Source organism: Moschus berezovskii, chromosome 11 (assembly GCF_049115385.1).
Source record: "Moschus berezovskii isolate FMDL1 chromosome 11, NW_MosBer_1.0, whole genome shotgun sequence".
Taxonomy (NCBI): Eukaryota; Metazoa; Chordata; class Mammalia; order Artiodactyla; family Moschidae; genus Moschus; species Moschus berezovskii.
In genome coordinates this window covers 11009327-11036880 of record NC_142470.1, presented here as the reverse complement: position 1 = coordinate 11036880, position 27554 = coordinate 11009327, and the positions used below count along the sequence as shown (strand labels likewise).

Sequence of the window (27554 nt, the reverse complement as noted above, 5' to 3'; positions counted from 1 at the left end):
CAGAATTTTGAATGATTTTTATTTTCTACCTTTTCCTTTTCTGAATATTCTGTTTTCTACAATGAAGAGACATTGCTTTTATTATGAAGAAAGAAAAAAAAAAATAAGGCTACAAACAAAATCTCAGAGGGGATTTAAGAAAGATTCAGATAACGTTCCCAGGACTGTTGCTTTGGCTCAGGGCCTGTGGGTGTGTGTATCAAATGCTGCACCCCTTGCTTCCCACAGGCAGAGAGGCGAGCTGTGAGGGCACCCTCCGGGCTGTGGACCCCCCTGTGAGACACCACAGCTATGGGCGCCATGAGGGAGCCTGGATGAAGGACCCCGCTGCCAGGGATGACAGGATCTATGTCACTAATTACTACTATGGAAACAGCCTGGTGGAATTCCGCAATCTGGAAAACTTCAAGCAAGGTGGGAGACCCCTGAGATGGGAAGGGGGCAGGTCTGGGGAGCCTAGGGAGGGTTCCCCTGGGGACATGGCCCTTGTTTGCCTTGTGGTTTCCTGTGGTCCAGGCTTCCCCAGCCTGGTCTAGCTCTGAATGGTCAGCCACCCCAAGAAGGGGAGTCTGGGGGCACCCCCTAAGTGGAAACTCTGAATACTGTTACCCTTGACAGTAAATGACACTCACGAGGGCAAGACCACGTCCATCTTGTTTGCAGCACTTGCTGAGTGCTTATTATGTGCTAATCACCTGTGTGTATCAATTCATGGTATCTCCATAACTTCAGGAGGTGGGGGGTTATCACCCTGTCTTACAGGTTAGCAGAGCTCCAGGCCTTACAGGAGCTTCAAGTCTGGACAGGGAAGGGCAGAAATTTTGTTATTACATCTGGAACATGATGGGGGGAAAGGGTCAGTTAGACATGACCTGCCCTCCAGAAATGCACAATCTGATGTGTGTGGCAAAAGCTTCAAGAAACAACTTGGATATAGTGCTAGAGGGAGGCCTTGGGGCTGTGGGAGCCCAGCCTGGAGACCAGGGAAGACTTCCTGGAGGATGTGATGCTGAGGCATTCCCCAGGCAGACCAGATGGGAAATAGCAGTCTAGGCAACAAGAAGGGCATGGGCAAATGCCCTGGTGTCAGCCTGGCCTATGCTGTTCCACAACTGGTAACCTTGAACCTCTGAGCCCCCATTTACTCCTTGGCAAATGGGATAATGTCTTGATGGGGCAAGATAATTGGCCCAGCTCCAGGCCCACAGCTCACTCCGTTTCCATTGCTTGCTGGTCCCTGGGGTGAGCTGAGGGTTCTTTCCAGAGGCTCTGGTGTGACCACCCGCCCCCTGCACGCAGGCCGCTGGAGTAACATGTACAAGCTGCCCTACAACTGGATCGGCACGGGCCACGTGGTGTACCAGGGCGCCTTCTACTACAACCGCGCCTTCACCAAGAATATCATCAAGTATGACCTGCGGCAGCGCTTCGTGGCCTCCTGGGCGCTGCTGCCGGACGTGGTGTACGAGGACACCACGCCCTGGAAGTGGCGCGGCCACTCAGACATCGACTTCGCGGTGGACGAGAGCGGCCTGTGGGTCATCTATCCGGCCGTGGATGACCGCGATGAGGCGCAGTCCGAGGTGATCGTGCTGAGCCGCCTGGACCCTGGCGACCTGTCAGTGCAGCGTGAGACCACGTGGAAGACCCGGCTGCGGCGGAACTCGTACGGGAACTGCTTCCTGGTGTGCGGCATCCTGTATGCTGTGGACACGTACAACCAGCGGGAGGGCCACGTGGCCTACGCTTTCGATACGCACACGGGCACCGATGCCCGCCCGCAGCTGCCCTTCCTCAACGAGCACGCCTACACCACCCAGATCGACTACAACCCCAAGGAGCGGGTGCTGTACGCCTGGGACAACGGCCACCAGCTCACCTACACCCTCCAGTTCGTGGTCTGAGTGGGAACCTGGGGTCACAGGAGAGGAGTGGCCATGGGCATGGGGGCTCCCCACAGCGACTCCTGCAAGGGACTCCCTCAGCAAATATTTATTGGGGGACATGCCCAGGGATAGGAGCTAGGTGGGTGGCTTAGAAAGGATCAACATTCCTTAGCACCCAGTGGAGTAATAATCGCTTCCACCTGCAGAATACTGTCAAGAGCTTCACGTGCACTAACCCGCTTAATCTTGCCACCCTTGGAGGTAGAGGCAGTTAAGCCCATTTAACAGATGAGGAGACTGAGGCCTCATTCTGGATCAGGCCAGCCCACTTAACAGATGAGACCTGACCATACTCACCCTACCTCCAACCCTCTCCCCTCTCCCTTGGTTTTTCTTGTCCTCTGAAGTCTGTCTCCCTTCCCAGGGGCTACTCGAAACCTGTGGGACTAACACACTAGTGTTGGGTGGAGGCCGGCTCTACATGCCATCCCAGGCCCCTGTTCTGACTGAGCTGCTGGTGGCCCTGGGGCTTTGGGCCCTTTGGCTAATGTCCTTGCTCCTTGCCTTTGGCCAGCCCCCCTTCCCCACCCGCTGTCTGATTGCATTCCAAACCTCCACAGTCACCCAGCCACTAAGCAGAAACCACACCCCGAGAAAAAAATACCAGCCCCCATTCCAAGACCCCCTCCCTCTGTACTCATTTTTATTTTCTCTTATTCTTCATCGGTGCCGTCATTTGTTTCTGAGGCAGCAGCTGAGAAGGCTGCAGGCAGCTGCCTGCCAGCACAATTCTACCAGAGTGGGGAACTGGGCCAGGCCCTGGGGCTCCCTCTCCACCCAGAAGCGTTGGCTCCAGCCACATGCCCAGGCTGTGGGACCTCTCCCCCCTACCTCCCAGAGCCTTCGGGCCTGGGCTCCACCTTGTCCTTTCTCTTTGGGCTTTTGAACCCACAACCTGTGTGCACTCAGGGATACTCCAGGTCTGCCATGAGCAAGACCCTAAGCCTGAGGCTGGGCAGTACCAGGACGAAACAGGTTTCCTCTTCCTTGGCAGTCCTAACCTGGTCTTTAGGGGAGCTGGCCTGGGAGACTGGGGGAAGGCTGAGATCTGGGCAGCCAGCACAGAGGAGGTTTTGGACCTTCTGGTGGCAGGGAAGAGCCAGGGGGTGGAAGCTGGGAGGGAAGGAGAAAGGGGTCTGTGGGTCAGGCTTTTCCTGGCTTCAGTGATATTGAGGCCAGGGTGCGTGGAGTCCAACTTGGGGCTGAAAATGCACAGGTGGGGTCCCCTGAGCCTCGGGTAGCCCAGAGGATCAGACCTTCAGGTCTGTCCCTATCTGCTTTGAACAACATTTTTAGAGCTGGAAGAAGTTCTCCAGCCTGACTCCTTGCATCAACAAAGGAGAAAGGGCAGGGCCACTCTGGGAACAGGACACAGCCGACCTCCCTCCAGAAAGGTTTTGTCCAAATCCTTTATTCTCCAGGCTTGGAGGCAGCTAGGCCGTAGACCACCCAGCACCCCAGCCATCCCAACACGTTTGAAGGGTATTTACCACTGATCTCGACACAACCCCGGACCCTGCTGCTTTCATTCAGTCCCCATGCCAGCTCCCAGGTGTCTGTATATATGAACACCCAGCTGCCATGATGGGAAATTCAGCTGCATGCCCTGGAGTGTAAGGAAATGCATTTTTTGCAGAATACACTTCTTTCAGACATTGTCAGGTGATGTTATTTTGTTTAAGCTGTAACTCACCCCCGAAATAAAGGGGAATGATGACGCCCAGCCGAGCCAGGCCTGACTCATAGTAGTGGACTCATCCAGGCACCCCCACCCAGCGGAACTCCAAGGGCTGAGCGTACAGACTCTTTGGGGGCTGCAAGTCCCAGCACTTCCCTTGGCCCTGGGTGTGGGTTTTAGAAGACTCAGTGCTTTGTGATATCACAGCCCAGCCATGTGAGAAGTGTTCAGGCTCCTCTCTTCCCATTAGTCTTAGAAAAGGGAAAGTTAGAATGGACCGATTTTTAAAAAGGACAAGCAAAATGGTTTTCTCGGGGACAGGATGCTGGTTGCAGCCTTTAAACATTCACTAATCCCCTTCTGCTTTCAGATCCTTATATGTGGGTTACGTTGTAGGTACAGTTATTTTCCTCATTTTACAGGTAGTCAGACTGGCACCCAGAGAAGTGGAGGCAGTTAAGTGGAAAGCCAGGTTTCCAAATCAGGTAACATAACATGAACATCAACAGTGGGCTAAGAAAGTCATGTGCATCTTCACAACAGTGGAAGGTATATACTCTGTGTGCCCATTTTACAGATGGGAAAACTGAGGTGAAGGGACTTACCCAAGCAAGCAGTTTACTCTGTAGCAGAGTCAGGTTTTCATGGCTGGTTAGTACATGTTTTTTGTCAATTGTGTATCTCTCTCGCAGCAGCTCCAGAATTAGTGCTCATTTCTTTTAAACCAGTGGAGCCAAGCCATGAATTGCACCTGCACAGGAGACCCAAGAAGGGGGTTGGGGTCTGCTCATAAAGAGCCTTGAATGCCAAACCAAAGAGTGACTCCCTCCAATCACATTTGGAACGAAGTCGAGTATAAAGGAGAGGAAAGGAAATTCTAAGACAATTGGATTTTGTCCTATCATTGATGGGAGGCAGGGAAGAGCTTTTGTTGTGGGATTTACTACATTTGATGGCAGGTACTTAAAGAAGGAGAGAGCCAGCTTTTCCTGCCGACCTCAGCTGTGAAGGCAAAGGAAGCCGTCTCTGGTGTTTCTGAACAACATGATACAGGAAGGGGCTTTGACTGCTACCTTTGATTCCTCGTGAGAGAGTTCTAGGCGTTAATATTTAATTTGCTCTGTCTGGGGAGAAAAGGAGGCCTCTGCCTCGGGAGGCTGCCCTAAAGGTAAGGCTTGGGGAGTGGGATGGCGTTTCCTGGGAATGACTTGAGGGCTTCTGAAAGCCAGTTTGTTCTAAAGCATCTTTTCCTCCTTGACAACATTGGAAACCACTCTGGTGACAAGAGGATACAGCCCAGGATGGTTGTCAGGAAGCGCTGGGTAAGGAAGGGTTGGGAAGTCCTAGGTTCGAATCCAGCTGTGCTTCTCACAGGCTTCACATTCGGGCAGGGTAGGGACTGTCAGAGCGGACAGATGTCAACTCCTTTTAATGGCTGAAGACATGCAGTTTAGTGAGGGCCCAAGTAGTACCCTCCTAGAGCTAGAAGGCACCTTTACCTACAGCATCACTAATCCACCCAGGAACCCCACAGTTGGCATACTTTTCCCCATTACAAGGGATGAACCTCAAGTTCAAAAAGGCTAAGCAAACTGCTCAGGGTCACAAATCTAACAAGAAGTATAGTCAAGAGTTGAACCAGGTCTGTTTTTACACCAAAGCCCAAAACTAACTGTTGTTAAAAATTTTGTAACCAGTCAGTTTTCTTTGCTTTGGCTACTGGGAGTGTAAAGTCGAACGTGAGATTATTTTTAACAGTGGTTGTACTGAGTCTCCTACTGGACTCTGGCTTCATTCTAGCTTTCTGCTTTTGCCTTTACCCTGATCTCTTTATTATATTGTATTTTATCTATTTTTGTAAATTGCCACAGTATTTTTTTTGCACCAAGGTGGACTGTACCAAAATAAATATATGATCAAAAGTTTGATTTATAAGTCTTGATTAAATGTTATGATCTGCATCCTTACCATAACACAGACATTTAATAACTTTAAAACAATACTTAGTTTGTTATGAGAATTGGCCTTGTTACTGGAAACTGATCTGGAAGATGAACTGGGGCGGAAGAACCCAAGTCAGGCTGAAAACCAGGCCCCTCCCAGGGTAGAGGAGAAGCAAGCCATTCCTAAAGGTACAGACATCACCTTGCAGCCCCACCTTTAGCTGCAGAGAGACAGAATCCCAGATCAGGGGACATGGGAAGGTAAGAACAAAAAGAAATGTTTTCCTGGGGAAAAGACAGTATTGTGGAATCAGGGAGGGGGGCCTTGAGCATCACTGACTGATGTTTCTTAAACTTCAGTCATTCATGTGACTTTTGTCACATTTCCCTTTAACATCTTCAGTATGCTTTATTATTTCTTTTTTTGATCATTTCATTCTTTTTACTAATTTTATTTCAAAGGGAAGCTTTATAAGCTGTTAGCAAAAAATGAAAAGAAAAAAATCTTAAAAAAATTTTTTTAGGGATGAATTTTTTAACATAGTAAAAGATAGCCAGTGATCTCAAACACAAGGTGATCAGAATGTGATGCTGAGAACACGCAGTCTTGCTGGACACCATGCCTGTAAAGCAGGCCCAAGGTCTTTGTGTAAAAAGGAAGATTAGCAAATCTTCAGGGGATGTAAAGGGCAAACGAGCAGAATGTGGACATGTCCTTGATGTAATCAGAGGGATGAGATTGAAAGAGAATAGCTTCTCCCATGTGACTTAATTACCCTTCACATGGTGGCTTAGGTATCTCCAAGGAGCAATCAAACCACCGATGGGTGACTGGGATTTAGACTGGCTTCCCAAATACACACATACACATACTTATTCAGCCCAGTCCCCACAGGACAGACAAGTCAGAAGCACAGTGCCACTCCTGCCATGGCAGAGGCTGACGGGGACACGTCCCTCTCACCACTCAGATCCCACTGGGGCCGATCCTAGTCCAAAGCAAGCCAAACATGGCTGGGTTTTAGGTAATCTGGACCATGACCTCCCACTCTGGCTCCTCACCAGCACCAGTCCCATCTGTTCTCCGCCCCATCCTCCCCCAACTTTGCATTAGGTTTGTGTTACTCTGCCCAGGACAGTGGTCCCTGCACCTGTGCATGCCCCCCACCCCCTCCTGGTCTTTCAAGTCTCAGCTTCCCCCAGGGAAACTGTCCCTCAATGCTGAGTCTAAAGTTGTCCCCATCACAAACTTCCTTGTATCTTCACTAGCAGGTATTTATTAGTTTTCCTTCTTCAGGCCTATCTCCTGTCCCTGGAGTCTGAGTTCTATGAAAGCAGAACTTGCTCTCTTCTTGTTGATCAGCACCCAGGAGATCCCAACAAATGCCTGCAAATAACTGAGTGATTTGCCTCAGAACCTAGAGTCAGGTTCCAGGCAGGAATCTCTAGAGTGTAATCTCAGATCGTTAAGGTTGGAGAGCAGATGGGATATTTCCAGTAATTCTCTCCATCCTGAAGTTCTATGAAAATGAGAAAACCCATATCCAGGGAAAAATACCTGCCTAAACACTCCACCCCGGTCTGCAGCCAGACACTTGGCCAGCAAAGAAAGCTCTGGTGTTTCTGTCGTCTGTGGCAATAACACTCTCACAGGCCAGACATGCAGCTCTGAACCCCAGTTCAGTGTTCAGGGCAGCTCAGTGGCCCACATAAGCCAGAGACTGTAGAGCTCAGTGGGCTTGGGGGCCAGACTGACTTATCTCTGACTCTTACCAGCTTGCGTGACAGCATCACCCGCCAGAAAAGGAGTGACAAGTCTTGTGCAGTTTTATAACCCCTGAGCATCGTGATGCCCAGTACATCGTTGGCATTCAGGAGGCAGTAACTCCTGTTAGCGTTGTGACCAGTTAATTCCCTGCTCAGAGGATCTGCCAGCTCTTCCAGCAGAGAGCTGCGGGGTAGCCAATGTGATTGATGCCTGTGTGCCAGCCTTGGGGGCACCAAGCTGAGCAAATCTCACTCCTCCCCTTGGGAACCTGCTGGGAGGTACGGAAGCCTTTCATAGACACACCCACATGGTGTTCTTGGTGCTTTGAGAACCAAGAATCTTTAGGGGCTCCCTGTGCCTTGCCAAGGAGTATGGGCTGCTCCTGGAGCCATGGAGGTGCCAACACCTCCCAGCCTACCTCCCGGTCAGAGAGTGAAGAACCTCCTCTGGTCCCGTTTTGATGCACTCCTCAAAGGGGATGACCTTCTCCTGCCCTCTAGATTTTCTCACTAGGACTTCAAGCCCTAGAATTTCCCCTTCACCGAGTAGGGAAGGAAGAAATAACAATAACTGTCTATAGGAACTACACCGTCCAGGTGTGTGCTCCGTGCCAGGCTCAGTTGCCGAGTCTACAGCATCATTTCATTGAATCCTCCCAGTGACCCCACAGAATAGGTACTTTTGCTCTCTACGCTTCACAAATGGGGAGACTGGGACACCAACTGCTGCGTAAATTGTTCAAAGTCACACAGCCATGAGGACCGAGCTGCAGCACCACCCTCTCAAAACACTACACTGGTGGTTCTCGCACCCAGCTCCCGGGACTTCTCTGGTGGTCCAATGGCTAAGACTCTGTGCTACCAATGCAGGGGGCCTGGGTTTGATCCCTGGCCAGGGAACTAGATTCTACATGCCACAACTAAAAGATCTCACATGCCACAACGAAAATCGAAGATCCTGCGTGACCCAAATAAGAGCTGGCACAGCCAAATAAATATAAACATATGCATACATAAAAAGCTTTTGAGTAAAAAATCCAGCTCCCATCAGAATCACTGCTGGCGCCACCCCAGACCATGGTCCCTGGGGGCGAGGACTGAGACCTGCCCAGAATATCGTGCCATGGGGGCTGGAGGCCCCCTTGCCCTTCACGTTCCCATTGCTCAGAAGGGGCACCCCAGGAGTGATGGGGTGGATCTGTCAGATGCCAGGCTGCACCTATGAAAGCACCTTCCTCCCAGCTGCCCCAGAAGAACAGCAAAGGGAGCAGGCCTTAGCCTGGCATGTGGGCCACTTCTCCCCAACAGGGCGACTATGAGTGGGGGTGGGGTTCCTAGGGCACAGAGCACAAAGACATCCTCTGCACCCAGGCTGTGCCCAGACGCTACCCTACCCACCGGGTCCAGTCTGAACTCTGCCCACATCTGGGGCCAGTCCCTCGACCCCTGACATTCCAACAGGGACTCTGTGAGGCAGAACAGACAGGGCTTTCAGGATGCATGCCTGCCAGGGGGTATGAATTATTACCGAGAATTATCTGCCATGAGCTCAGGGTGCCATTTCACGTGCCAAAGGTTGGCTGCCCTGCCCTGGCCCTGGCTGCTTGGCTCCAGGGCCCTCATTCCAACTGTGCAAGGACAGAAACTTTATTCTCTCCCATGGCGAGAGGCCTCCGCCCCTCACCATCTGTGCAGCATCCCCTCAGCAATACCCCCGCCCCCACCCAGGGGCCAGGGCCCCCCTTCTCCATGGCTCAACACAGAGCAGATTAGATAGGGTGATTCCAAAGACAAGTTTCCCAGGTCTTTTTAAGCCAGGGATTTTATTGACTGGGAAAGTCATTGTTACCAAAATGTCCCATCCCAACCTGGCCTGGCTTTTTTGCATGAGGCCTAGATGGACTTGAACAGCTGCTGCAGCTGCAAAAAGCTTCTGGTGAAAGGACCCGGGGCTGTGGGGGCCAGAGAGCCCTTGATTTGAATCTCAATCTGCCACCTACCACCTACCACCTGCAGAACGTGGGCACTCTTCCTGAAATCTCTGTTCTCAATTCCCTCATCTTTAAAATGGGAGTGACAACCTCCATCTTTACAACCAGGAATGTTGCAAGGCTGAAATGAGCTAATGGACATGCGAAAGCACTAAGGGGGAACACAGAGGGCGTACAGCAGGGTGAAGCACAGTGCACCATGACGGACCTCAAAGACTGACTTGGGGCGTCACTCTAGGTCTGATCATGTGAATTGTCAACAAATGCAAGCATATCCTCAAAACTGATTGTCTTCCTTGTCTTCTCTAACACAAGAGTGGGGAGGGCACATTTCTTTCATCCAGTAAGCCCACTTGGATTGATTGGCAGTAGCCATCTATGGGAGCTGCACACCCAGGCCCAGGGCAAGGGAGGACAGTGAAGGATTAGCAGGGTCTGCTGTGAGAATAAGAAATCTGGCTGGTGAGATATACGCTATGTTTGCTGTCTCTGTTATGGAACAAGGTCTAAATAAAACTCCTCACTATTTTTGCCTGGATTTGTGTAACAGCTTCTACACTGATCTTTCTGCTTGTTGTCCCTTCCCACCCTCTGATCTTCAACTTCAGTTGCTAAAGTGAATTTTCTAAAATGAAAAGCTGACCATTTCACCCTATTACCTGTCACTGTCCCATGGCTCCTCCCATTATTCTGAGGATCCCAGGGGTGGCTTTCAAGGCCTCCGTTCACTTTCCCAGCCCCACCTATAGCCACTTATTTCCAAATATCCCAACTTGAAGCCCCATCGACCTGCAGGCCTTCAAGAACCGAGATGTGAGAATTCAAGGCAGCTTGGAAAGTCAAACCCCAAACCCTGTGCCCAGACTCACAAAACCAGGTTGAGATCAGAGGGGCAGCCAGAGATTTCACTGCATTTGCCAACAGTGAGTTTAACAAACCGGAGGGAGTAAACTTCCAATGAACCCTGAAGTGCAGTTTAGCAAAGCGGTCACCTGCTCACCCCTAACCACACTGATGGGATTAGTTCTACGTCACTCCTGCAGAGGGGAATTTACACGGCTCTTTTTTTCCTGATCACCCATTCCAAGACAAATCTTGGCAGCCACAGGGTGGAGGCTTCCAGGCACCGCTGTATCCATAGATTTCTAGTCCAGGATCCAGGCATGTATGAAGACCCTTATCCCACAGGAGGCCATTGGGGTTCCTCCTCATTCTTTATCAGTCCTTGCTATTCCCCTGAAGGCAATCAGATATTTTAGTCTTTCAGTTTCACAAGATCCTACCCTACACTCCTGCTCTGGTCAGGTGCAGAGATGAGCCTTGGTGATTCAGCAATGGTGCAACGTGAAAGTATTCAATGGACATTGTCAACGAGCTGGACAGGAAGGGTTGGTGGTCAGGAAGCATAACCCACACCACATGGCTGAGGAATGAGGAACTCAAAAGCAAATCTCCATTTGTTCCTAAAAGATTGGGATGTTCACTGAAATACTAGGGAAGAGTCTAGACTTGCTCAACAGGCAAGTATATGAATGAGTTCCTTGAGGGAAAATAGCTTCTTTAAAGAAAAGAATCCAAATAGGTTTGTTTTTTCTTTTTTTCTTTTTTCTCTTGAACTTTTTAACTTTGAAATAATAGCAAAGTTATGGGAAAACTACAAGAAGAGCACAAATAACTCCTAAATACTTTTCCCCTGGATTCACCATTTGTTCATATTTTGTGACATTTGCTTTCTCATTCTCTCTATAGAGAGCTTATTTTTGGACATTTGAAGGTGAGATATGATGCCCCTTTTCCCCTAAATATGAACATTCACATAATCACAGCACAATTAGAAAAATCAGGAATTTTAGCATTATACAATATTATACCTAATCTAGAACTTCCTTGGTGGCTCAGACAGTAAAACGTCTGCCTACAATGCGGGAGGCCTGGGTTCAATCCCTGGGTCAGGAAGATCCCCTGGAGAAGGAAATGGCAACCCACTCCAGTACTCTTGCCTGGAAAATCCTATGGACGGAGGATGGGACCCTGGTAGGCTACAGTCCATGGGGTCGCAAAGAGTTGGACATGACAGAGCGACTTCACCCTCACTTTTCTTTCACTTTTTCATACCTAATCTACAGGTCTTATACAAATTTGGTGAAGCTTAGAGCAATTGTTCTGCAGTTCAAGATCCAATCCAGAATAACACATCACATGTAAATCTCCCTTAATTCTGGAATGGGTCTCCAGCCTTTTTTGTTTTCCATGACATTACTATTTTTGAAGAGTACACATCATTTATTTTGTAAAATATTCCTGGACTTTCATTTGTCAAATATTTCCTCATGATTAGTTTCAGGCTATCCATTTGGGGCAGAGATATCACAGGATTGATAACTATATCTTTCTCAGTACATTGTATTAAGAATCATGAGTGCTCAGTCACTCTTTGCAACCCTATGGACTGTAGTCGGCCAGGCTCCTCTGTCCATGGAATTCTGCGGGGAAGCATCCTGGAGTGGGTTGCTGTGCCCTCCTCCATGGGACCTTCCCCACCCAGGGATCGAACCCACGTCTCCTTCATCTCCTGTATTGGCGAGTGGATTCTTGAGACCTAGGAAGCCACCTAGGAAGCCCCATATTAAGAAGCACCTCACGTCAATTTGTCCTATGACTGTTGATGGTTGCCTTAATCACTTGATTAAGGTGGTGTCTACCAACTTTACCTACTGTACAATTACGATTTTCTCTTTATAATTAATAAGTAATTTGTGGGGGAGTACTTTGAGACTATATAAATATTTTATTTCTTATCAAGCTTTTACCCTCTTAGCATCTTTATTTTTATCTATATTAATTTCTCAGATGATTGCAAAATTGTGACAATTTCTATTGTTATGACTCAGCGTTCTACTGTAAAGACGAGTCTACAGTTACAGAAACATACAGGGGATGATGAGCGCATAAATTCTTACCTTATTCAGTGGGTTATAATTCATCATTATTATTATTCACTTGATAATCAAATTGCTGCAGATGTGGCCAGTGAGAACTCATTCAAGGTGGTTGCTGTGTCATTTTGGTGTGTCTCTCATATTCATTGAGCAATTCCTGATTTTCTGGCACAAGAGGATGCTCTAAACTCATCCTATATTTTCTCTGGTCTCATGTAGGAACAAGCCATTTCTTCTAGGAGCTCTGGTTCCCCTGTGGAGGATGATAATATGGTACTCAGAAGGTAGGAGCTGGGCACAGCTGGGCTTACTGTTCCCAGGATATCACTGCTTCTCGATCTTCTCAGTGGATAGAACTAGGAAACACATACATATATAAATATAAATCCAAGAGTTCATGCTGATGCCTCAGTTCCAATCATTTCCTATTCGTGCGTGTCTTATATGACAGTAAGAAACGTGGCTCTCAACATGCTTAATACATTTCACCTTTTACTCAGTCTGCCAGTGCACAGAGACTGGTTTCAGAATTAGTCACCGTGAAAAACAAGACCATTAGGTAAAGTTCAGTATTTGTTTGCAGTTCTTTTTATCTTTAAACTGACAGTATATATCAAAGTCCTGTGTTCAAAAGTTACTTGGGGTGCTTGCTTCGCAGCACAGATACCAAAATCAGAATGACATGGAGATTAGCATGTCTCCTGCATAAGGATGACCAAAAAAATGCTTCTTGACTTAGTCCTTTTCCACTTCAGTGTGGTTTGTTATTCATTTGAAACACAATTCAATAAATTATAAATACAGAGATATTTCATTTGAGATTTTTTCTTTCTATAGCTTGTTTCAGTTCTCTTTTAAACAATATAACTAAATTTTCTTTTCTCCACTTTTTTTCAGACTGTCTTATTGTTTTTATTTTAATAAAGGAAATTAACCCTTTTACAGTAGTGCAAGTTAATTTATCCGGTATTTTCCCTGACATTTTTGTTATTTCTTTGATATGGATGGGAGAGAGTTAGGAGCCCCTCATGTCTGCCAGAACCCGGCACCTGGTCTGGAGCATAAGAATGCTCAACAGACATTTGTGGAATGTTGGCTGGAGGCTTAACAAGTGACTTCCCCTTGTACCTGGATAGATAGACCCAGGGTCTTGACCTTATGATGATTATAACGATGATTATCGCAGTAGTTAACATTAAGTTGAATAATTATGAAAAGTCTTAGCAAAGGGCCTGGATAAGGTAATCACTGATTAAATTGCACCTGCTATTGAGCACTAAGAACTTGGTATGGTGCTCCATTATCTTATTTAATCCTTCCAATAATCCCATTTTACAGATGGGAAAACTGGGGGTTTAGAGAGTCGTTTGTTCTTATAACTAGGAAGCAGTGAGTTGGGACCTGAATCCAGACCTGACTTCAAAATCTACACTTTAGCCACAACAAGTCCCAGGCTCTGCATTTCCAAAGACAAACACCTACTCAGTCAGCTAATTCAAGGAACTCTGAAGCTCTTGCTTAAAAGTCAAAGATTCCTTAGCTGGAGCCAGCTGCCAGCCAGTTCCCAGACTGAATAAAGACGAGTCTCAGGAAGTTGGGTCCATAACGGTAGAACATTCTCCTTTGATGGCTTAGAAATCTACCATCATATTATGTCCTCCCAGTCAAAAGTAACTTGGACTTGAGCATTTGGCCGAAGTATGAGGAAACGAACATTCTCAGGCCCAGGTGTTGGAAGTATGATGACAGCCAACATTAATGAGCACTTACTCTGAGCCAGGCCCTTTACACTGGGATTTTCACCCTCAGCACTGTTGACTGTAGGGACTGGACCGTCCTTTTCTGGGGTGGGAAGCACTGTCCTGTGCACTGTAGGACGGTCAGCAGCATCCCTGGCCTCTACCCACCCGATGTTAGTAGCACCCCACCCATCGTGACAACTAAACATCTCTCCTGCTGCTGCTGCTAAGTCACTTCAGTCGTGTCCAACTCTTTGCGACCCCATGGACTGCAGCCTACCAGGCTCCTCCACCCATGGGATTTTCCAGGCAAGAGTACTGGAGTGGGGTGCCATCGCCTTCTCTGAAACATCTCTCCAGATATTACCAAATATCCCCTTTGGAGGACACACAAATTCACCCCAGCTGAGAACCACTGCTTACAAATATTACACTACTTTCATTATCACAACAATCTGATGAGATTGGCATTTTCATTATCCCATTCTACAGACAAGGAAACTGAGGCACAGATATGTTAAAGTCCTACTGCTAACAAGCAGGAGAGAAGGGACTAAAACCCAAGCAGTAGGAGTCCAAAGGCCACAGTGCTTCATTGTAGTGGCCAGCCCATCTGATCTGACCTTTCCAGAAAACAGTTTGGCAGAATATTAAAAAAAAAAAAAGTAAATATGCATACCATTTAGCCCACAGTCCCAAGTCTAGGACTTTAAAGAAATGTACACATGAGGCTGTTCATCTCATTCTTTACAGTAATGAAAAGCTTGAAGTGTAGTAAAGACCCATCTGGAGGGGACTAACCAACCTTCCTCCTGGACCTGAGTATGTGAGCACTAAGCTTGAGCCAGAAATAATTTTTCAACCATGTGATTTTTTCTGCAGACAATAAAAAGAGTTTCCTTGACACTGGATTGAATTTTAAAAATGTAAAACCTACATGTATAATATGATTTTACTTCTATAAAGTTTTATGTACATATAGCAAGGGAGGGAAGTGCCATTTTTAACAAGAGGTGATTACAGCAGCTCTTGCACTTGTTTGAAATATTATCTGATGGGATGCTTGGCGTGAAAGGAAGGCGAGTCACAAAAGGCCACATATTGTAGGATTCCATTTATATGAAATGTCAGAATAGGCAAATCCATAGAGACAGAAAGAACAGTGTTTGCCAACACTAAGGGGAGGGGGACTGGGGAATGACTGCTAATGGGTATGGGATTTCTTTATGGGGTGACAAAAATGTTCTGGAATAAGATAGTGGTGATGATGTTGGAAGGACTGATGCTGAAGCTGAAACTCCAATCCTTTGGCCACCTGATGTGAAGAGCTGACTCATTTGAAAAGACCCTGATGCTGGGAAAGATTGAAGGCGGGAGGAGAAGGGGACGACAGAGGATGAGATGGTTGGATGACATCACCGACTCAGTGGACATGGGTTTGAACAAGCTACGGGAGTTGGTGATGGACAAGGAAGCCTGGCGTGCTGCAGTCCATGGGGTCAGAAAGAGTTGGACATGACTGAGTGACTGAACTGAACTGAACTGATGATGGTCACACAATCCTGTGAATACTCTAAAAACTGCTGAATTGTATACTTTAAAAGGATGAATTTTATAGCTTGTGAATAATGCTTCGGTAAAACAAATTTTGACAGAACTTCAGGGAGAAATTGACAAATCCAAAGCAATGATTGGGAAGCCAGTGACACCATGGAGAATCTATCCCCCCAGGAATCCACAGGACTGTGGGAGGGGGTATTTCCCCAGTGCGTGGAAGGAGGAGCTGAAATTAGTTGAACATTGAAGGGCGCCTTGACAACTTGGGGCATCCAGGGCTGACACGTGGCTTCCACATACACAGATGTGTACCTGCTTCTCTCGCCTCTCTCTCCATTACTCTGAGTTCAAGCTCCAATAATCTCTTGAGAGTCTAGACTATTCCCTTTAATAGACTTCAGTGGAATCAAAGGATAAAGCTCTAGCCCCCTGTCATCAGCTCCACCAGCTCCCACTTAAACCCTAGGAAGCCCAGGGTCCAGGTAAATATAGTGAGCTCAACTTGTTACACAATCACTGCAGAACAAACCCTTCACCCTTTACTTCCTATCAGACCGACACTCCCCAAAGCCCAACTCAAAATCACTTCGGCGACATGGGGACTTGTTTCCCTGCACAAGTCCTGGGCAGCATTATTCATTCAGTGGCTCAGTGACATCATGAAGGACCTGGCTTCTTGCTCTTTTTGCTCGGATGGCCTCTTATGTTGTCTCATCCTCAAGGATGCAAGATGGCTGCCGCGATTCTGGATCCCACCTGCAGCGTCAGTGTCCAGAGGCAGAAAGGGGTTGACTTGGTCCTCCTCAGAAGGAGGCTCCTTCCTTCTCATAGTCAGAGCTGGACCATGTGCCCTGGCCCTACCCAACTCCTGGCAAGGGGTTGAGGACCACCAAGATTAGCTTAGACGCATCAGAATTTACCTGAGTAGAAAAGTAACTTAGTGACCAGAGGGGCAGACACCAGAACAAAATCTGATCTCTGCAGCATTGGAAGAGGGGGAACTGGCAGTCAGCCATGGTGGGCATTCCTTCCCCACAGGCCTTGTTCTCTGCCTGGCATGCCTTTCTCAATCTCTCCAAGTCAAAGAACCAGCAGCTTCTTGTAGCTCTGGCCATGGTTGCAACTAAACAATTTCACATGTCATTATTTGACAGATAAAGTCTGTCCCACAGAGGCAGCTCCACACTCTTTACCCATAGTTCAGTTCAGTTCAGTCGCTCAGTCATGTCCAACTGCCTGCAACCCCATGAACCGCAGCACACCAGGCCTTCCTGTCCATCACCAGCTCCCGGAGTTTACCCAAACTCATGTCCATCGAGTCGGTGATGCCATCTAACCATCTCTTCTTCTGTCGTCCCTTTCTCCTCCTGCCCTCAATCTTTCCCAACATCAGGGTCTATTCAAATGAGTCAGCTCTTTGCATCAGGTGGCCAAAGTATTGGAGTTTCAGCTTCAACATCAGTCCTTCCAATGAACACTCAGGACTGATCTCCTTTAGGATGGACTGGTTGGATCTCCTTGCAGTCCAAGGGACTCTCAAGAGTCTTCTCCAATACCACAGTTCAAAAGCATCAATTCTTCTGCGCTCAGCTTTCTTTATAGTCCAACTGTCACATCCATACATGACCACTGGAAAACTATAGCCTTGACTAGACGGACCTTTGTGGACAAAGTAATGTCTCTGCTTTTTAATATGCTGTCTAGGTTGGTCATAGCTTTCCTTCCAAGGAGTAAGCGTCGTTTAATTTCACGGCTGCAATCACCACCTGCAGTGATTTTGGAGCCCAAAAAAATAAAGTCAGCAACTGTTTCCACTGTTTCCCCATCTATTTGCTACATGAAGTGATGGGACCGGATGCCATGCTCTTAGTTTTCTGAATGTTGAGCTTTAAGCCAACTTTTTCACTCTCCTCTTTCACTTTCATCAAGAAGCTCTTTAGTTCTTCTTCACTTTCTGCCATAAAGGTGGTGTCATCTGCATATCTGAGGTTATGGATATTTCTCCCAGCAATCTTGATTCCAGCTTGTGCTTCATCCAGCCCAGCGTTTCTCATAATGTACTCTGCATAGAAGTTAAATAAGGGTGACAATATACAACCAGTTTGTTGTTTCATGTCCAGTTCTAACTGTTGCTTCCTGATCTGCATACAGGTTTCTCAAGAGGCAGGTCAGGTGGTCTGATATTTCCATCTCTTTCAGAATTTTCCACAGTTTATTGTGATCCAAACAGTCAAACAGGACACAGTCAAAGCCTGGCACAGAGCAGGTGCTCAATAAGCAGCTTACTGGCTAGACATGTGTATCAGTATGCTACAAGAAGCAGATGTGAGGTCTGGAAGACGATATCAAGGGCTTTCTGAATAGTGAGACTTTTTATTAAAATATAACCCACAACAGAGTGCTCACATCTTAGACATACCTTGATGACTGTACAAATGAATACACTAACATAAGTAGGTGGGGGGCTTCCCAGGTGGCACTAGTGGTAAAGAATCTGCCTGCCATTGCAGGAGACAAAAGAGACATGGGTTTGATTCCTGGATCGGGAAGATTCCCTGGAGGAGGAAAGGGCAACTCACTCCAGTATTCATGCCTGCAGAATCCCATGGACAGAGGAGCCTGGTGGGCTATAGTCCACAGGGTTGCAAAGAGTTGGACACGATGGAAGCAACTTGACACGCAGGCACACAAGTAAGTGGGAGGTGTGATATGGAGTGATTTTATTTTCCTCTCTGTCCTTTTCTGGGTCATTTAAATCTTTTTCAGTCTTACAAGGGGCTGGGTCATTTTTTAAAAAACAAAGCCTTTATTAAAAAAAAAAAATACCTGAAAATATCATTTTCAACTATTTGGATGTGGAAGGAACCCATGGGGGTGCTAAGAGCTTCTCCTTCCCTTGTTTTGTTTTCCCACCCTCCTTTCCCTGGGGCACCCTCTTTGGCAACCTCTTCCTATTCTCTGGGCTTCTCTGGTGGCTCAGACGGTAAAGAATCCACCTGCAGCGCAGGAGACCTGGGTTTGATCCCTGGGTTGGGAAGATCCCCTGGAGAAGGGAATGGCTACCCACTCTAGTATTCTGGCCTGGAGAATTCCATAGACTCTATAGTCCATGGGGTCGTAAAGAGTAGGACATGACTGAGCAACTTTCACTTTCCTATCCTTCAGGGGGATAGGAATGAGTTTGTTACAAAGGCCCAAAGGCTGTGCTGGGTTCAGGAATAAAAGTGAGGCAAAAAGGGAAATTTCCATTAAAAAATTATGCAGCCATTTGTGTTTTACTTATCTTTTTCTCCAAAAGCAGGAATTTGGGAGATTCAAGACATCTGGCTCTTTTGATAAGAAAGTAGAATCTTTTCTCAGAAACACCCGGGTTAGTTATTTGTATGTGATGAAGCATTCGTTCATCCATTCATTTGCTCACCCACTCATCTGTTCACTGGTACCTTCCTCTGCTCTTGGCCCATCCTGAGTGTGGGGAATATGGAGATGGATCAGATTTGGTGCCTGTCCCCAGGGAGACAGAAGACACATTTACCACTATCACTGCAACTATGGCATTCTATGACGGGTAGGCACAGTGTCGTGCAGACACTACCATCCAAGGGAAGGGGCATTTGAGATGTTTTGAAGATTACATAGAAGTTTGTGAGGTAGAGGAGTGAAAAGGTATTCCAGAGAGAAGGAACAGCTGAGCAAAAGCACAAAGGCTGGGACAGCTTAGTGCATTGAATGCAATGGGCAAGAGCAAGGATGTGCAGCCAGACTGCCTGCATTTGAGTCCTGCCTTACCCATTTTTCAGTTGTATAATCTTGAGCAAGCTTTTTACTCTTACTATGCCTCAGTTTCTTCATCGATTAAATAGAGATAATGAAAATGATAGAGACAGAGTAAAGGGGACAAAGTAGGTGATTAAGCAGCTAATCCCACTAGGAGGTTGTAAGTAGAAAAAGTCTGGGAGACCCCTAAAAGTTAACGATCACTCAAGAAAGCAAGTTTGCTTAACCACAAAACCAAACAGGCTTGCTTAGCAACAAACCATGCAACAGAACAATGGGACATGTGCCCAAACAATAAAACAATGGTGGCATGAGCCTCACATCCTGCCCAGTGAGCTCAGTAAGTTAGGACATGCTCTCTATATACACAAAACACAATAATTTTTGGACCTAGCTTGACCACATAGAGACAATAAAACTCCCCTGCTTATCTTTTCTGATCACAATTCTGTAAGATTATATGTCAACTACAGGAAAAAAAAAACTATTAAAAATACAAATAAATGGAGGTTAAACAACACATTTCTGAATAACCAACAAATCACAGAAGAAATCAAAAAAGAAATCAAAATATGCATAGAAACGAATGAAAATGAAAACACAACCCAAAATCTATGGGATTCAGTAAAAGCAGTGCTAAGGGGAAGTTTCATAGCGATGCAAGCTTACCTCAAGAAACAAGAGAAAAATCAAATAAATAACCTAACTTCATACCTAAAGCAACTAGAAAAACAAGAAATGAAGAACCCCAGGGTTAGTAGAAGGAAAGAAATAATAAAAATCAGGGAAGAAATAAATGGACAAACCATTAGCCAGACTCATCAAGAAAAAAGGGAGAAGAATCAAATCAACAAAATTGACAAATATGGAGAAATCACAACAGACAACAAAGAAATACAAAGGATCATAAGAGACTACTATCAGCAACTATATGACAATAAAATGGACAACTTAGAAGAAATAGATGAATTCTTAGAAAAGTATAACCTTTCAAAACTGAACCAGGAAGAAATAGAAAATCTTAACAGATCCATCACAAGCACAGAAATCAAAACTGTAATAATAAAGCTTCCAACAAGCAAAAGCCCAGAACCAGATGGCTTCCTGAGTGAATTCTACCAAAAATTTACAGAAGAGCTAACACCTATACTACTTAAACTCTTCCAGAAAATTGCAGAGGAGTGTAAACTGCCAAACTCATTCTATGAGGCCACCATCACCCTAATACCAAAACCAGACAAAGATGTCACAAAAAAAAAACTACAGGCCAATATCACGGCCAATATCACTGATGAACATAAATGCAAAAATCCTCAACAAAATTCTAGCAAACAGAATCCAACAACATATTAAAAAGATCATACATCATGACCAAGTGGGCTTTATCCCAGGGATGCAAGGATTCTTCAATATTCACAAATCAGTCAAGGTGATACACCACATTAATAAATTGAAAGATAAAAACTATATGATTATCTCAATAGATGCAGAGAAAGCCTTTAACAAAATTCAACATCCATTATGATAAAAACCCTCCAGAAAGCAGGCATAGAAGGAACATACCTCAACATAATAAAAGCCATATATGACAAACCCACAGCAAACATTATCCTCAATGGTGTAAAGTTGAAAGCATTTCCCCTAAAGTCAGGAACAAGACAAGGGTGCCAGCTCTCACCACTACTATTCAACATAGTTTTGGAAGTTTTAACCACAGCAATCAAAGAAGAAAAAGAAATAAAAGGAATCCAGATTAGAAAAGAAGAAGTAAAACTCACTGTTTGCAGATAACATGATCCTCTACATAGAAGACCCTAAAGACACCACCAGAAAATTACTAGAGCTAATCAATGAATATAATAAAGTTGCAGGATATAAAATTAATACACAGAAATCCCTTGCATTCCTGTCCACTAACAATGAGAATACCTAAAGAGAAATTAAGGAAACAATAGATGCAGATCCATTTACCATTGTGATGAAAATAATAAAATACTTAAGAATAAATCTACCTAAAAAAACAAAAGACCTATATATCAGTTCAGTTCAGCTGCTCAGTTGTGTCCAAGTCTTTGCAACCCCATGGACTACAGCACATTAGGCCTCCCTGTCCATAACCAACTCCTGGAGTTTACTCAAACTCATGTCCATTGAGTCAGGGATGCCATCCAATCATCTCATCCTCTGTTGTCCCCTTCTCCTCCTGCCTTCAATCTTTCTCAGCATCAGGGTCTTTTCAGATGAGTCAGTTCTTTGCATCAGGTGGCCAAAGTATTGGAGTTTCAGCTTCAGCATCAGTCCTTCCAATGAATATTCAGGACTGATTTCCTTTAGGATAGACTGGTTGGATCTCTTTGCAGTCCAAGGGACTCTCAAGAGTCTTCTCCAACACCACAGTTAAAAGTATCAATTCTTTGGCACTCAGCTTTCTTTATAGTCCAGCTCTCACATCCATACATGACTACTGGAAAACCATAGTTTTGACTAGATGAACCGTTGTGTGCAAAGCAATATCTCTGCTTTTTATTATGCTGTCTTGGTTGGTCACAACTTTTCTTCCAAGGAGCAAGCATCTTTTAATTTCATGGCTGCAGTCACCATCCCCTGTGCTTTTGGAACCCCCCAAAAATAAAGTCTGTCACTGTTTCCACTCTTTCCCCATCTATTTGCCATGAAGCAATGGGACCAGATGCCATGATCTTAGCTTTCTGACTGTTGAGTTTTAAACCAACTTTTTCACTCTCCTCTTTTATTTTCATCAAGAGGCTTTTTAGATCTTCTTCATTTTCTGTCATAAGGGTGGTGTCATCTGCATATCTGAGGTTATTGATATTTCCAGCTTGTGCTTCATCCAGTCCAGTATTTTGAATGATATACTTTGCATATAAGTTAAATAAGCAAGGTGACAATATACAGCCTTGACATACTCCTTTCCCGATTTGGAACCAGTCTGTTGTTCCATATCCAGTTCTAACTGTTGCTTCTTGACCTGCATACAGATTTCTCAGGAGGCAGGTCAGGTGGTCTGGTGTTCCCATCTCTTGAAGAATTTTCTCGTTTGTTATGATCCATACAGTCAAAGGCTTTGGCATAGTCAATATAGCAGAAATAGATGATTTTCTGGAACTCTCTTGACTTTTTGATAATCCAATGGATGTTGGCAATTTGATCTCTGGTTCCTCTGCCTTTTCTAAATCCAGCTTGAACATCTGGAAGTTCACTGTTCACATACTGTTGAAGACCTATGTATAGAAAACTATAAAACACTGATGAAAGAAATCAAAGATGACACTAATAGATGGAGAAATATACCATGTTCATGGATCAGAAGAATCAATACAGTGAAAATGAGTATACTACCCGAAGCAATCTATAGATTCAATACAATCCCTATCAAGCTACCAATGGTATTTTTCACAGAACTAGAACAAATAATCTCACAATTTATATGGAAATACAAAAAAACCTTGAATAGCCAAAGCAATATTGAGAAAGAAGAATGGAACTGGAGGAATCAACCTGCCTGACTTCAGACTATATTACAAAGCTGTAGTCATCAAGACAGTATTGTACTGGCACAAAGACAGAAATATAGATCAATGGAACAAAATAGAAAACACAGAGATAAATCCACACACCTATGGACATCTTATCTTTGACAAAGGAGGCAAGAATATACAACGAAGAAAAGACAATCTCTTTAACAAGCGGTGCTGGGAAAACTGCTCAACCACCTGTAAAAAACTGAAACTAGAACATTTTCTAACACCATACACAAAAAATAAACTTAAAATGGATTAAAGATCTAAATGTAAAACCAGAAACTATAAAACTCCTAGAGGAAAACATAGGCAAAATACTCTCTGACATAAATCACAGCAGGATCCTCCATGACCCACCTCCCAGAGTAATGGAAATAAAAGCAAAAATAAACAAATGGGACCTAATTAAACTTAAATACTTTTGCACAATGGAGGAAACTATAAGCAAGGTGAAAAGACAGCCTTCAGAATGGGAGAAAAATCAACTGACAAAGAATTAATCTCAAAAATATACAAGCAGCACATGCAGTTCAATACCAGAAAAATAAATGACCCAATCAAAAAATGGGCCAAAGAACTAAACAGACATTTCTCAAAGAAGACATACAGATGGCTAACAAACACATGAAAAGATGCTCAACATCACTCACTATCAAAGAAATGAAAATCAAAACTACAATGAGGTACCATCTCATGCCGGTCAGAATGGCTGCCATGAAAAAGTTTACAGACAATAAATGCTGGAGAGGGTATGGAGAAAAGGGAATCCTCTACACTGTTGGTGGGAATGTATCAGCCACTATGGAGACTCCTTAAAAAACTGGAAATAGAACTGCCATATGACCCAGCAATCCCACTGCTGGGCATACACACCGAGGAAACCAGAATTGAAAGAGCATGTGTACCCCAATATTCATTGAAGCACTGTTTACAATAGCTAGGACATGGAAGCAACCTAGATGTCCATTGGCAGATGAATGGATAAGAAAGCTGTGGTACATATACACAATGAAATATTACTCAGCTATTAAAAAGAACGCATTTGAATCAATTCTAATGAGGTGGATGAAACTTGGGCCTATTATATAAAGTAAGTCAGAAAGAAAAACACCAATACAGTATATTAACTCATATATATGGAATTTACAAAGATGATAACGATGACCCTATATGTGAGACAGCAAAAGAGACACAGATATAAAGAACAGGCTTTTGGACTCTGTGGGAGAAGGTGAGGGTAGGATGATTTGAGAGAATAGCATTGAAACATGTATATTACCATATGTGAAATAGATCACCAGTCCAAGTTCAATGCATGAAACAGGGCACTCAAAGCCGATGCACTGGGACAACCCTGAGAGATGGGATGGGGAAGGAGGTGGGAGGGGGGTTCAGGATGGGGACATGTGTACACCCATGGCTGATTCATGTCAATGTATGGCAAAAACCACCACAATATTGTAGAGTAATTAGCCTCCAATTAAAATTTAAAAATTAATTAAAAAGAAAAAAGAAGAAATAAAAATTTAAAAATCGTTGTAATATGAAGAGGTGATCAAAGAATATATGGTCAAAAAATACAGGGAAAATAGTAATAGAAGTTTGTTATGAAGTTAGTTAATAAAAATACTATATCTTATTTTCCCAAAAAAAAGGAAAACTTCCCTGCTTAACCTGGAGGAAGACCTGATGGTAGAAGAATGATGTCTACTCAAGAAAGACAAAGTCTTCTCTCCCTCCGCACTTTTCCTTTGATTATAAAACTGTATCCCAATAAGTTCTTGGGACACAGCATCCTCTCAACCACCCTCTTGTAAACCTCACAAGGGTCCTATTCTAATAAATCACTTCTTATCTATCACTTTTCCTTTCAATGAATTCTTTCTGCCACTGAGACATAAAGGATTGGAGCTCTTCAGAGACCTCAAAATAACACCTAACAGTTTTAACAGAGGGCTTCCCTGGTGGCTCAGAGGGTAAAGTGTCTGCCTGCAATGCATGAGACCTGGGTTCGATCCCTGGGTCAGGAAGATCCCTTGGAGAAGGAAATGGCAACCCACTCCAGTACTCTTGCCTGGAAAATCCCATGGACAGAGAAGCCTGGTAGACTACAGTCCATGGGATCGCAAAGAGTCGGACACAATTGAGCGACTTCACTTCACTTCACCCCCGTAGGGTTGATGAGGATAAACTCAGATAAGCTACTTAAAGAGCTTAGACCAGCCCCTATGCAGGGTAGCCTTTGGTAAATTGCTAGTTCCTAGTTCTGGTATTGGGCACTGGGGGTGGTGAGACTGAACTGAGACTGGGGAATCTGGTGGGAGCCAAGGTGAGTTTTCACCAGGAGAATGACATGATCAGACCAGGGTGCCTTCAGGGGAGAGGTGGGCTGGAGCATGAATAGAGAGTTAACACTGTGGTCAGAGCACAGTGCTGAGGCCAGGCCTGGCAACAGTTATGAACACAGGGAAGGTGGAGGATTCAAGACTGTCTGTTGGGGATGAATTGTGTCCTCTCAAAATTCAGATATTGACATCTTAATTCCCAGTGCCTCAGAAGGTAACAGTTTTGGTGTAAAGGGCTTTTAAAGGTCATTAGGTAGAATGAGGTCATTAAAATGGGTCCTAATCCAATATCCATGGGTGTCCCCATAGGAAGGGTGTCCCCATAGGACAAGACAAGAACACAGGGAGGACTATGCAAAGACGCAGGGAGAAGGCGGCTACCTACAAGCTAAGGAGAGAAGCCTCAGAAGGAATCAACCCTGTGACACCTTGATTTCAGACTCCCAGACTCCAAACTGTGAGAAAACAAATTTCTGTTGTTCACATTCCCCAGCCTGGAGCTGTCGAGCTGTCATGGCTGCCTGAGCAAATAGTTGCCAGCATCCAGCCCACAGTGGAGAGACCTGGGGATTGCCTGGAAATGGGAGCAAAGGGACAGACAGGACAACCCCTGGACTCTAGCTGACCCAAGAGATGGAAAGAGCTACCATTACTGAGATGGGGCAGGTGTGGGGAGGAGGAGAAGTGGGCCACGAGCCAGCCTCCACCCTCTCCCATCTCCTGCCTCTTGGGCTCTGGGAACCCTGGCCCCAGGGCTGCTATGGCTCCACCAGTGCTTCAGGCTTGCCAGCTCTACACCGTGGGACAGACGCTGTCACACCCAGCCCCTGTACAGCCTGGGTGGGGTGAAGAGCATGGGTGAGGCATTGCACAGTGTGAGGAAGTGGAAGGATGGGAGGACCAGCAAAGGCCAAGGCCCAGAGACAGGGCCAAGAGTGCCCATCCTTCCAGGAAAACAGTCTGGTCACCAGGACCTTACAGAGGGCTCATCACCTTACAGAGGGCCGAGCCCAAGATGTAGTTTACTTGGGCATACTGGGATACTGGGAATCTCTTTCACTCCTGGTGATAAGAGCACCCTCTACCCAGGTGTTGCATGTCTCCCTAGGCTCAGAGAGGTGAAGTGATTTGTCTGGAGACACACAGCTGGAGAGACAGGCCTGCCTCACAGACAGGAGCCCATGCCCTTAGCAATTCTGCCAGCATATTTCAAGTTTTCTTTCAGAGGGGCTTGGGCAATCAACACCGGACTTTGACAATAACGTTCAGAGAGTATGGATATTACAAAAAGAGACGTCATCTCTGAATATATGTTTCTGAATTTTATGTTTAAAAATATTTTAAGGAGGTTGCAAGGTCCATCTGTTTAAAAAATTTAAGTGTAAGAACTTGGAAGCCCTTGGAGGCAGGAAACAGTAATTACTGCAAAACACTCGGTCGGCACAAATGCCTGCCAACTCCTGGGCCATCTGGGGAGTCCAGGCCCTGCCCCAGCCAGGCCCTTGGGGAGTCCTCCACCCCCTCAGGGGCCCCAGCCAAAGCCACTTCCTCGGACTCGGCTGAGCTCGGAGCCCGCCTGGAAGTTGGCATGCTTCTGAGCTGCGGTTTCTGCCCTGATGTGCTGGGAGCCATCCCACGGTCTGAGGTCTGGCTTTGCTTGACTTCTTGCCTCCCAGGGGAGGCTAAGGGAGCACTGGGTCCTGCAGGCAGTAGGTCCTGGGTTCAAATCCTACCTCTATCTCCTAGAAGTCCTCAGGACTTGAGTGTGGGCTGTGGAGTCAGACCCTAGGTTAGCACCCAGTCTCGACCATGTCCCAGCCACATGGCTGTGGGCAACTCATTGCCCTGCACACTTTAATTTCCTTACCTCTCTCATGAAGTTTAGAATGGTACTGACCTTACGTGATTGTGGAGAGCATTAAATGACCCAGTATGTATAAAACCCTTGGAACAATGTCTGACACAGACTAAGAGTCCAGTAAATGCGGGATATTACTACTATTGTGTCTGTGAGCAGTACCCTTTCACCTCCCTGAGCTTCAGCTTCCTCATCTGTAAAATGGGAATAATGCTAGACCCTACCTCAGAGCACTGATGAGCAAATTAGATAATACAAGGAAAACACTTGGCACAGTACCTGGCAACTAGTGAATATTCAACAAATTGTTTGGAATTATATTTATTATCTCAAAGCCCTTCTGGGAGGCTCACACTCTGGAAAAGTTGCCTGAGAAGGTTTAAGGATTAAAGTAGTGAAACGAGAGATAAAGCCATGCTATTTAACAATTTCTAGAGCAAGGGTGGCCAGCAGCCCTGAGACACAGTAAATG

The 27554-nt window shown here is 45.6% G+C and overlaps 1 protein-coding gene, 1 long non-coding RNA gene and 1 other non-coding gene across 6 annotated transcripts in view; 2 read left to right on the top strand and 1 right to left on the bottom strand.

Moving 5' to 3' along the window:
* OLFML2A (olfactomedin like 2A) overlaps positions 1-5552 on the top strand; it is a 28433-nt gene extending 22881 nt beyond the window's left edge. For all 3 annotated transcript variants that reach the window (XM_055399967.2, XM_055399966.2, XM_055399968.2), the window contains 2 exons: positions 229-414; positions 1300-5552. In XM_055399967.2, the coding sequence (XP_055255942.2) occupies positions 229-414; positions 1300-1904 (791 nt within the window). In that variant the 3' untranslated portion in view covers positions 1905-5552. The remainder of the gene's footprint in view (positions 1-228; positions 415-1299) is intronic.
* Positions 5553-11985: 6433 nt separating this feature from the next.
* LOC129539402 (uncharacterized) overlaps positions 11986-27554 on the bottom strand; it is a 30360-nt gene continuing 14791 nt past the window's right edge. For both annotated transcript variants that reach the window (XR_008682449.2, XR_008682450.2), the window contains one exon: positions 11986-12517. This is a non-coding gene — a long non-coding RNA (uncharacterized LOC129539402). The remainder of the gene's footprint in view (positions 12518-27554) is intronic.
* Positions 12908-13011, top strand: LOC148776075 (U6 spliceosomal RNA). Its single transcript, XR_016038710.1, has one exon. It is a non-coding gene; the product is annotated as a U6 spliceosomal RNA (small nuclear RNA).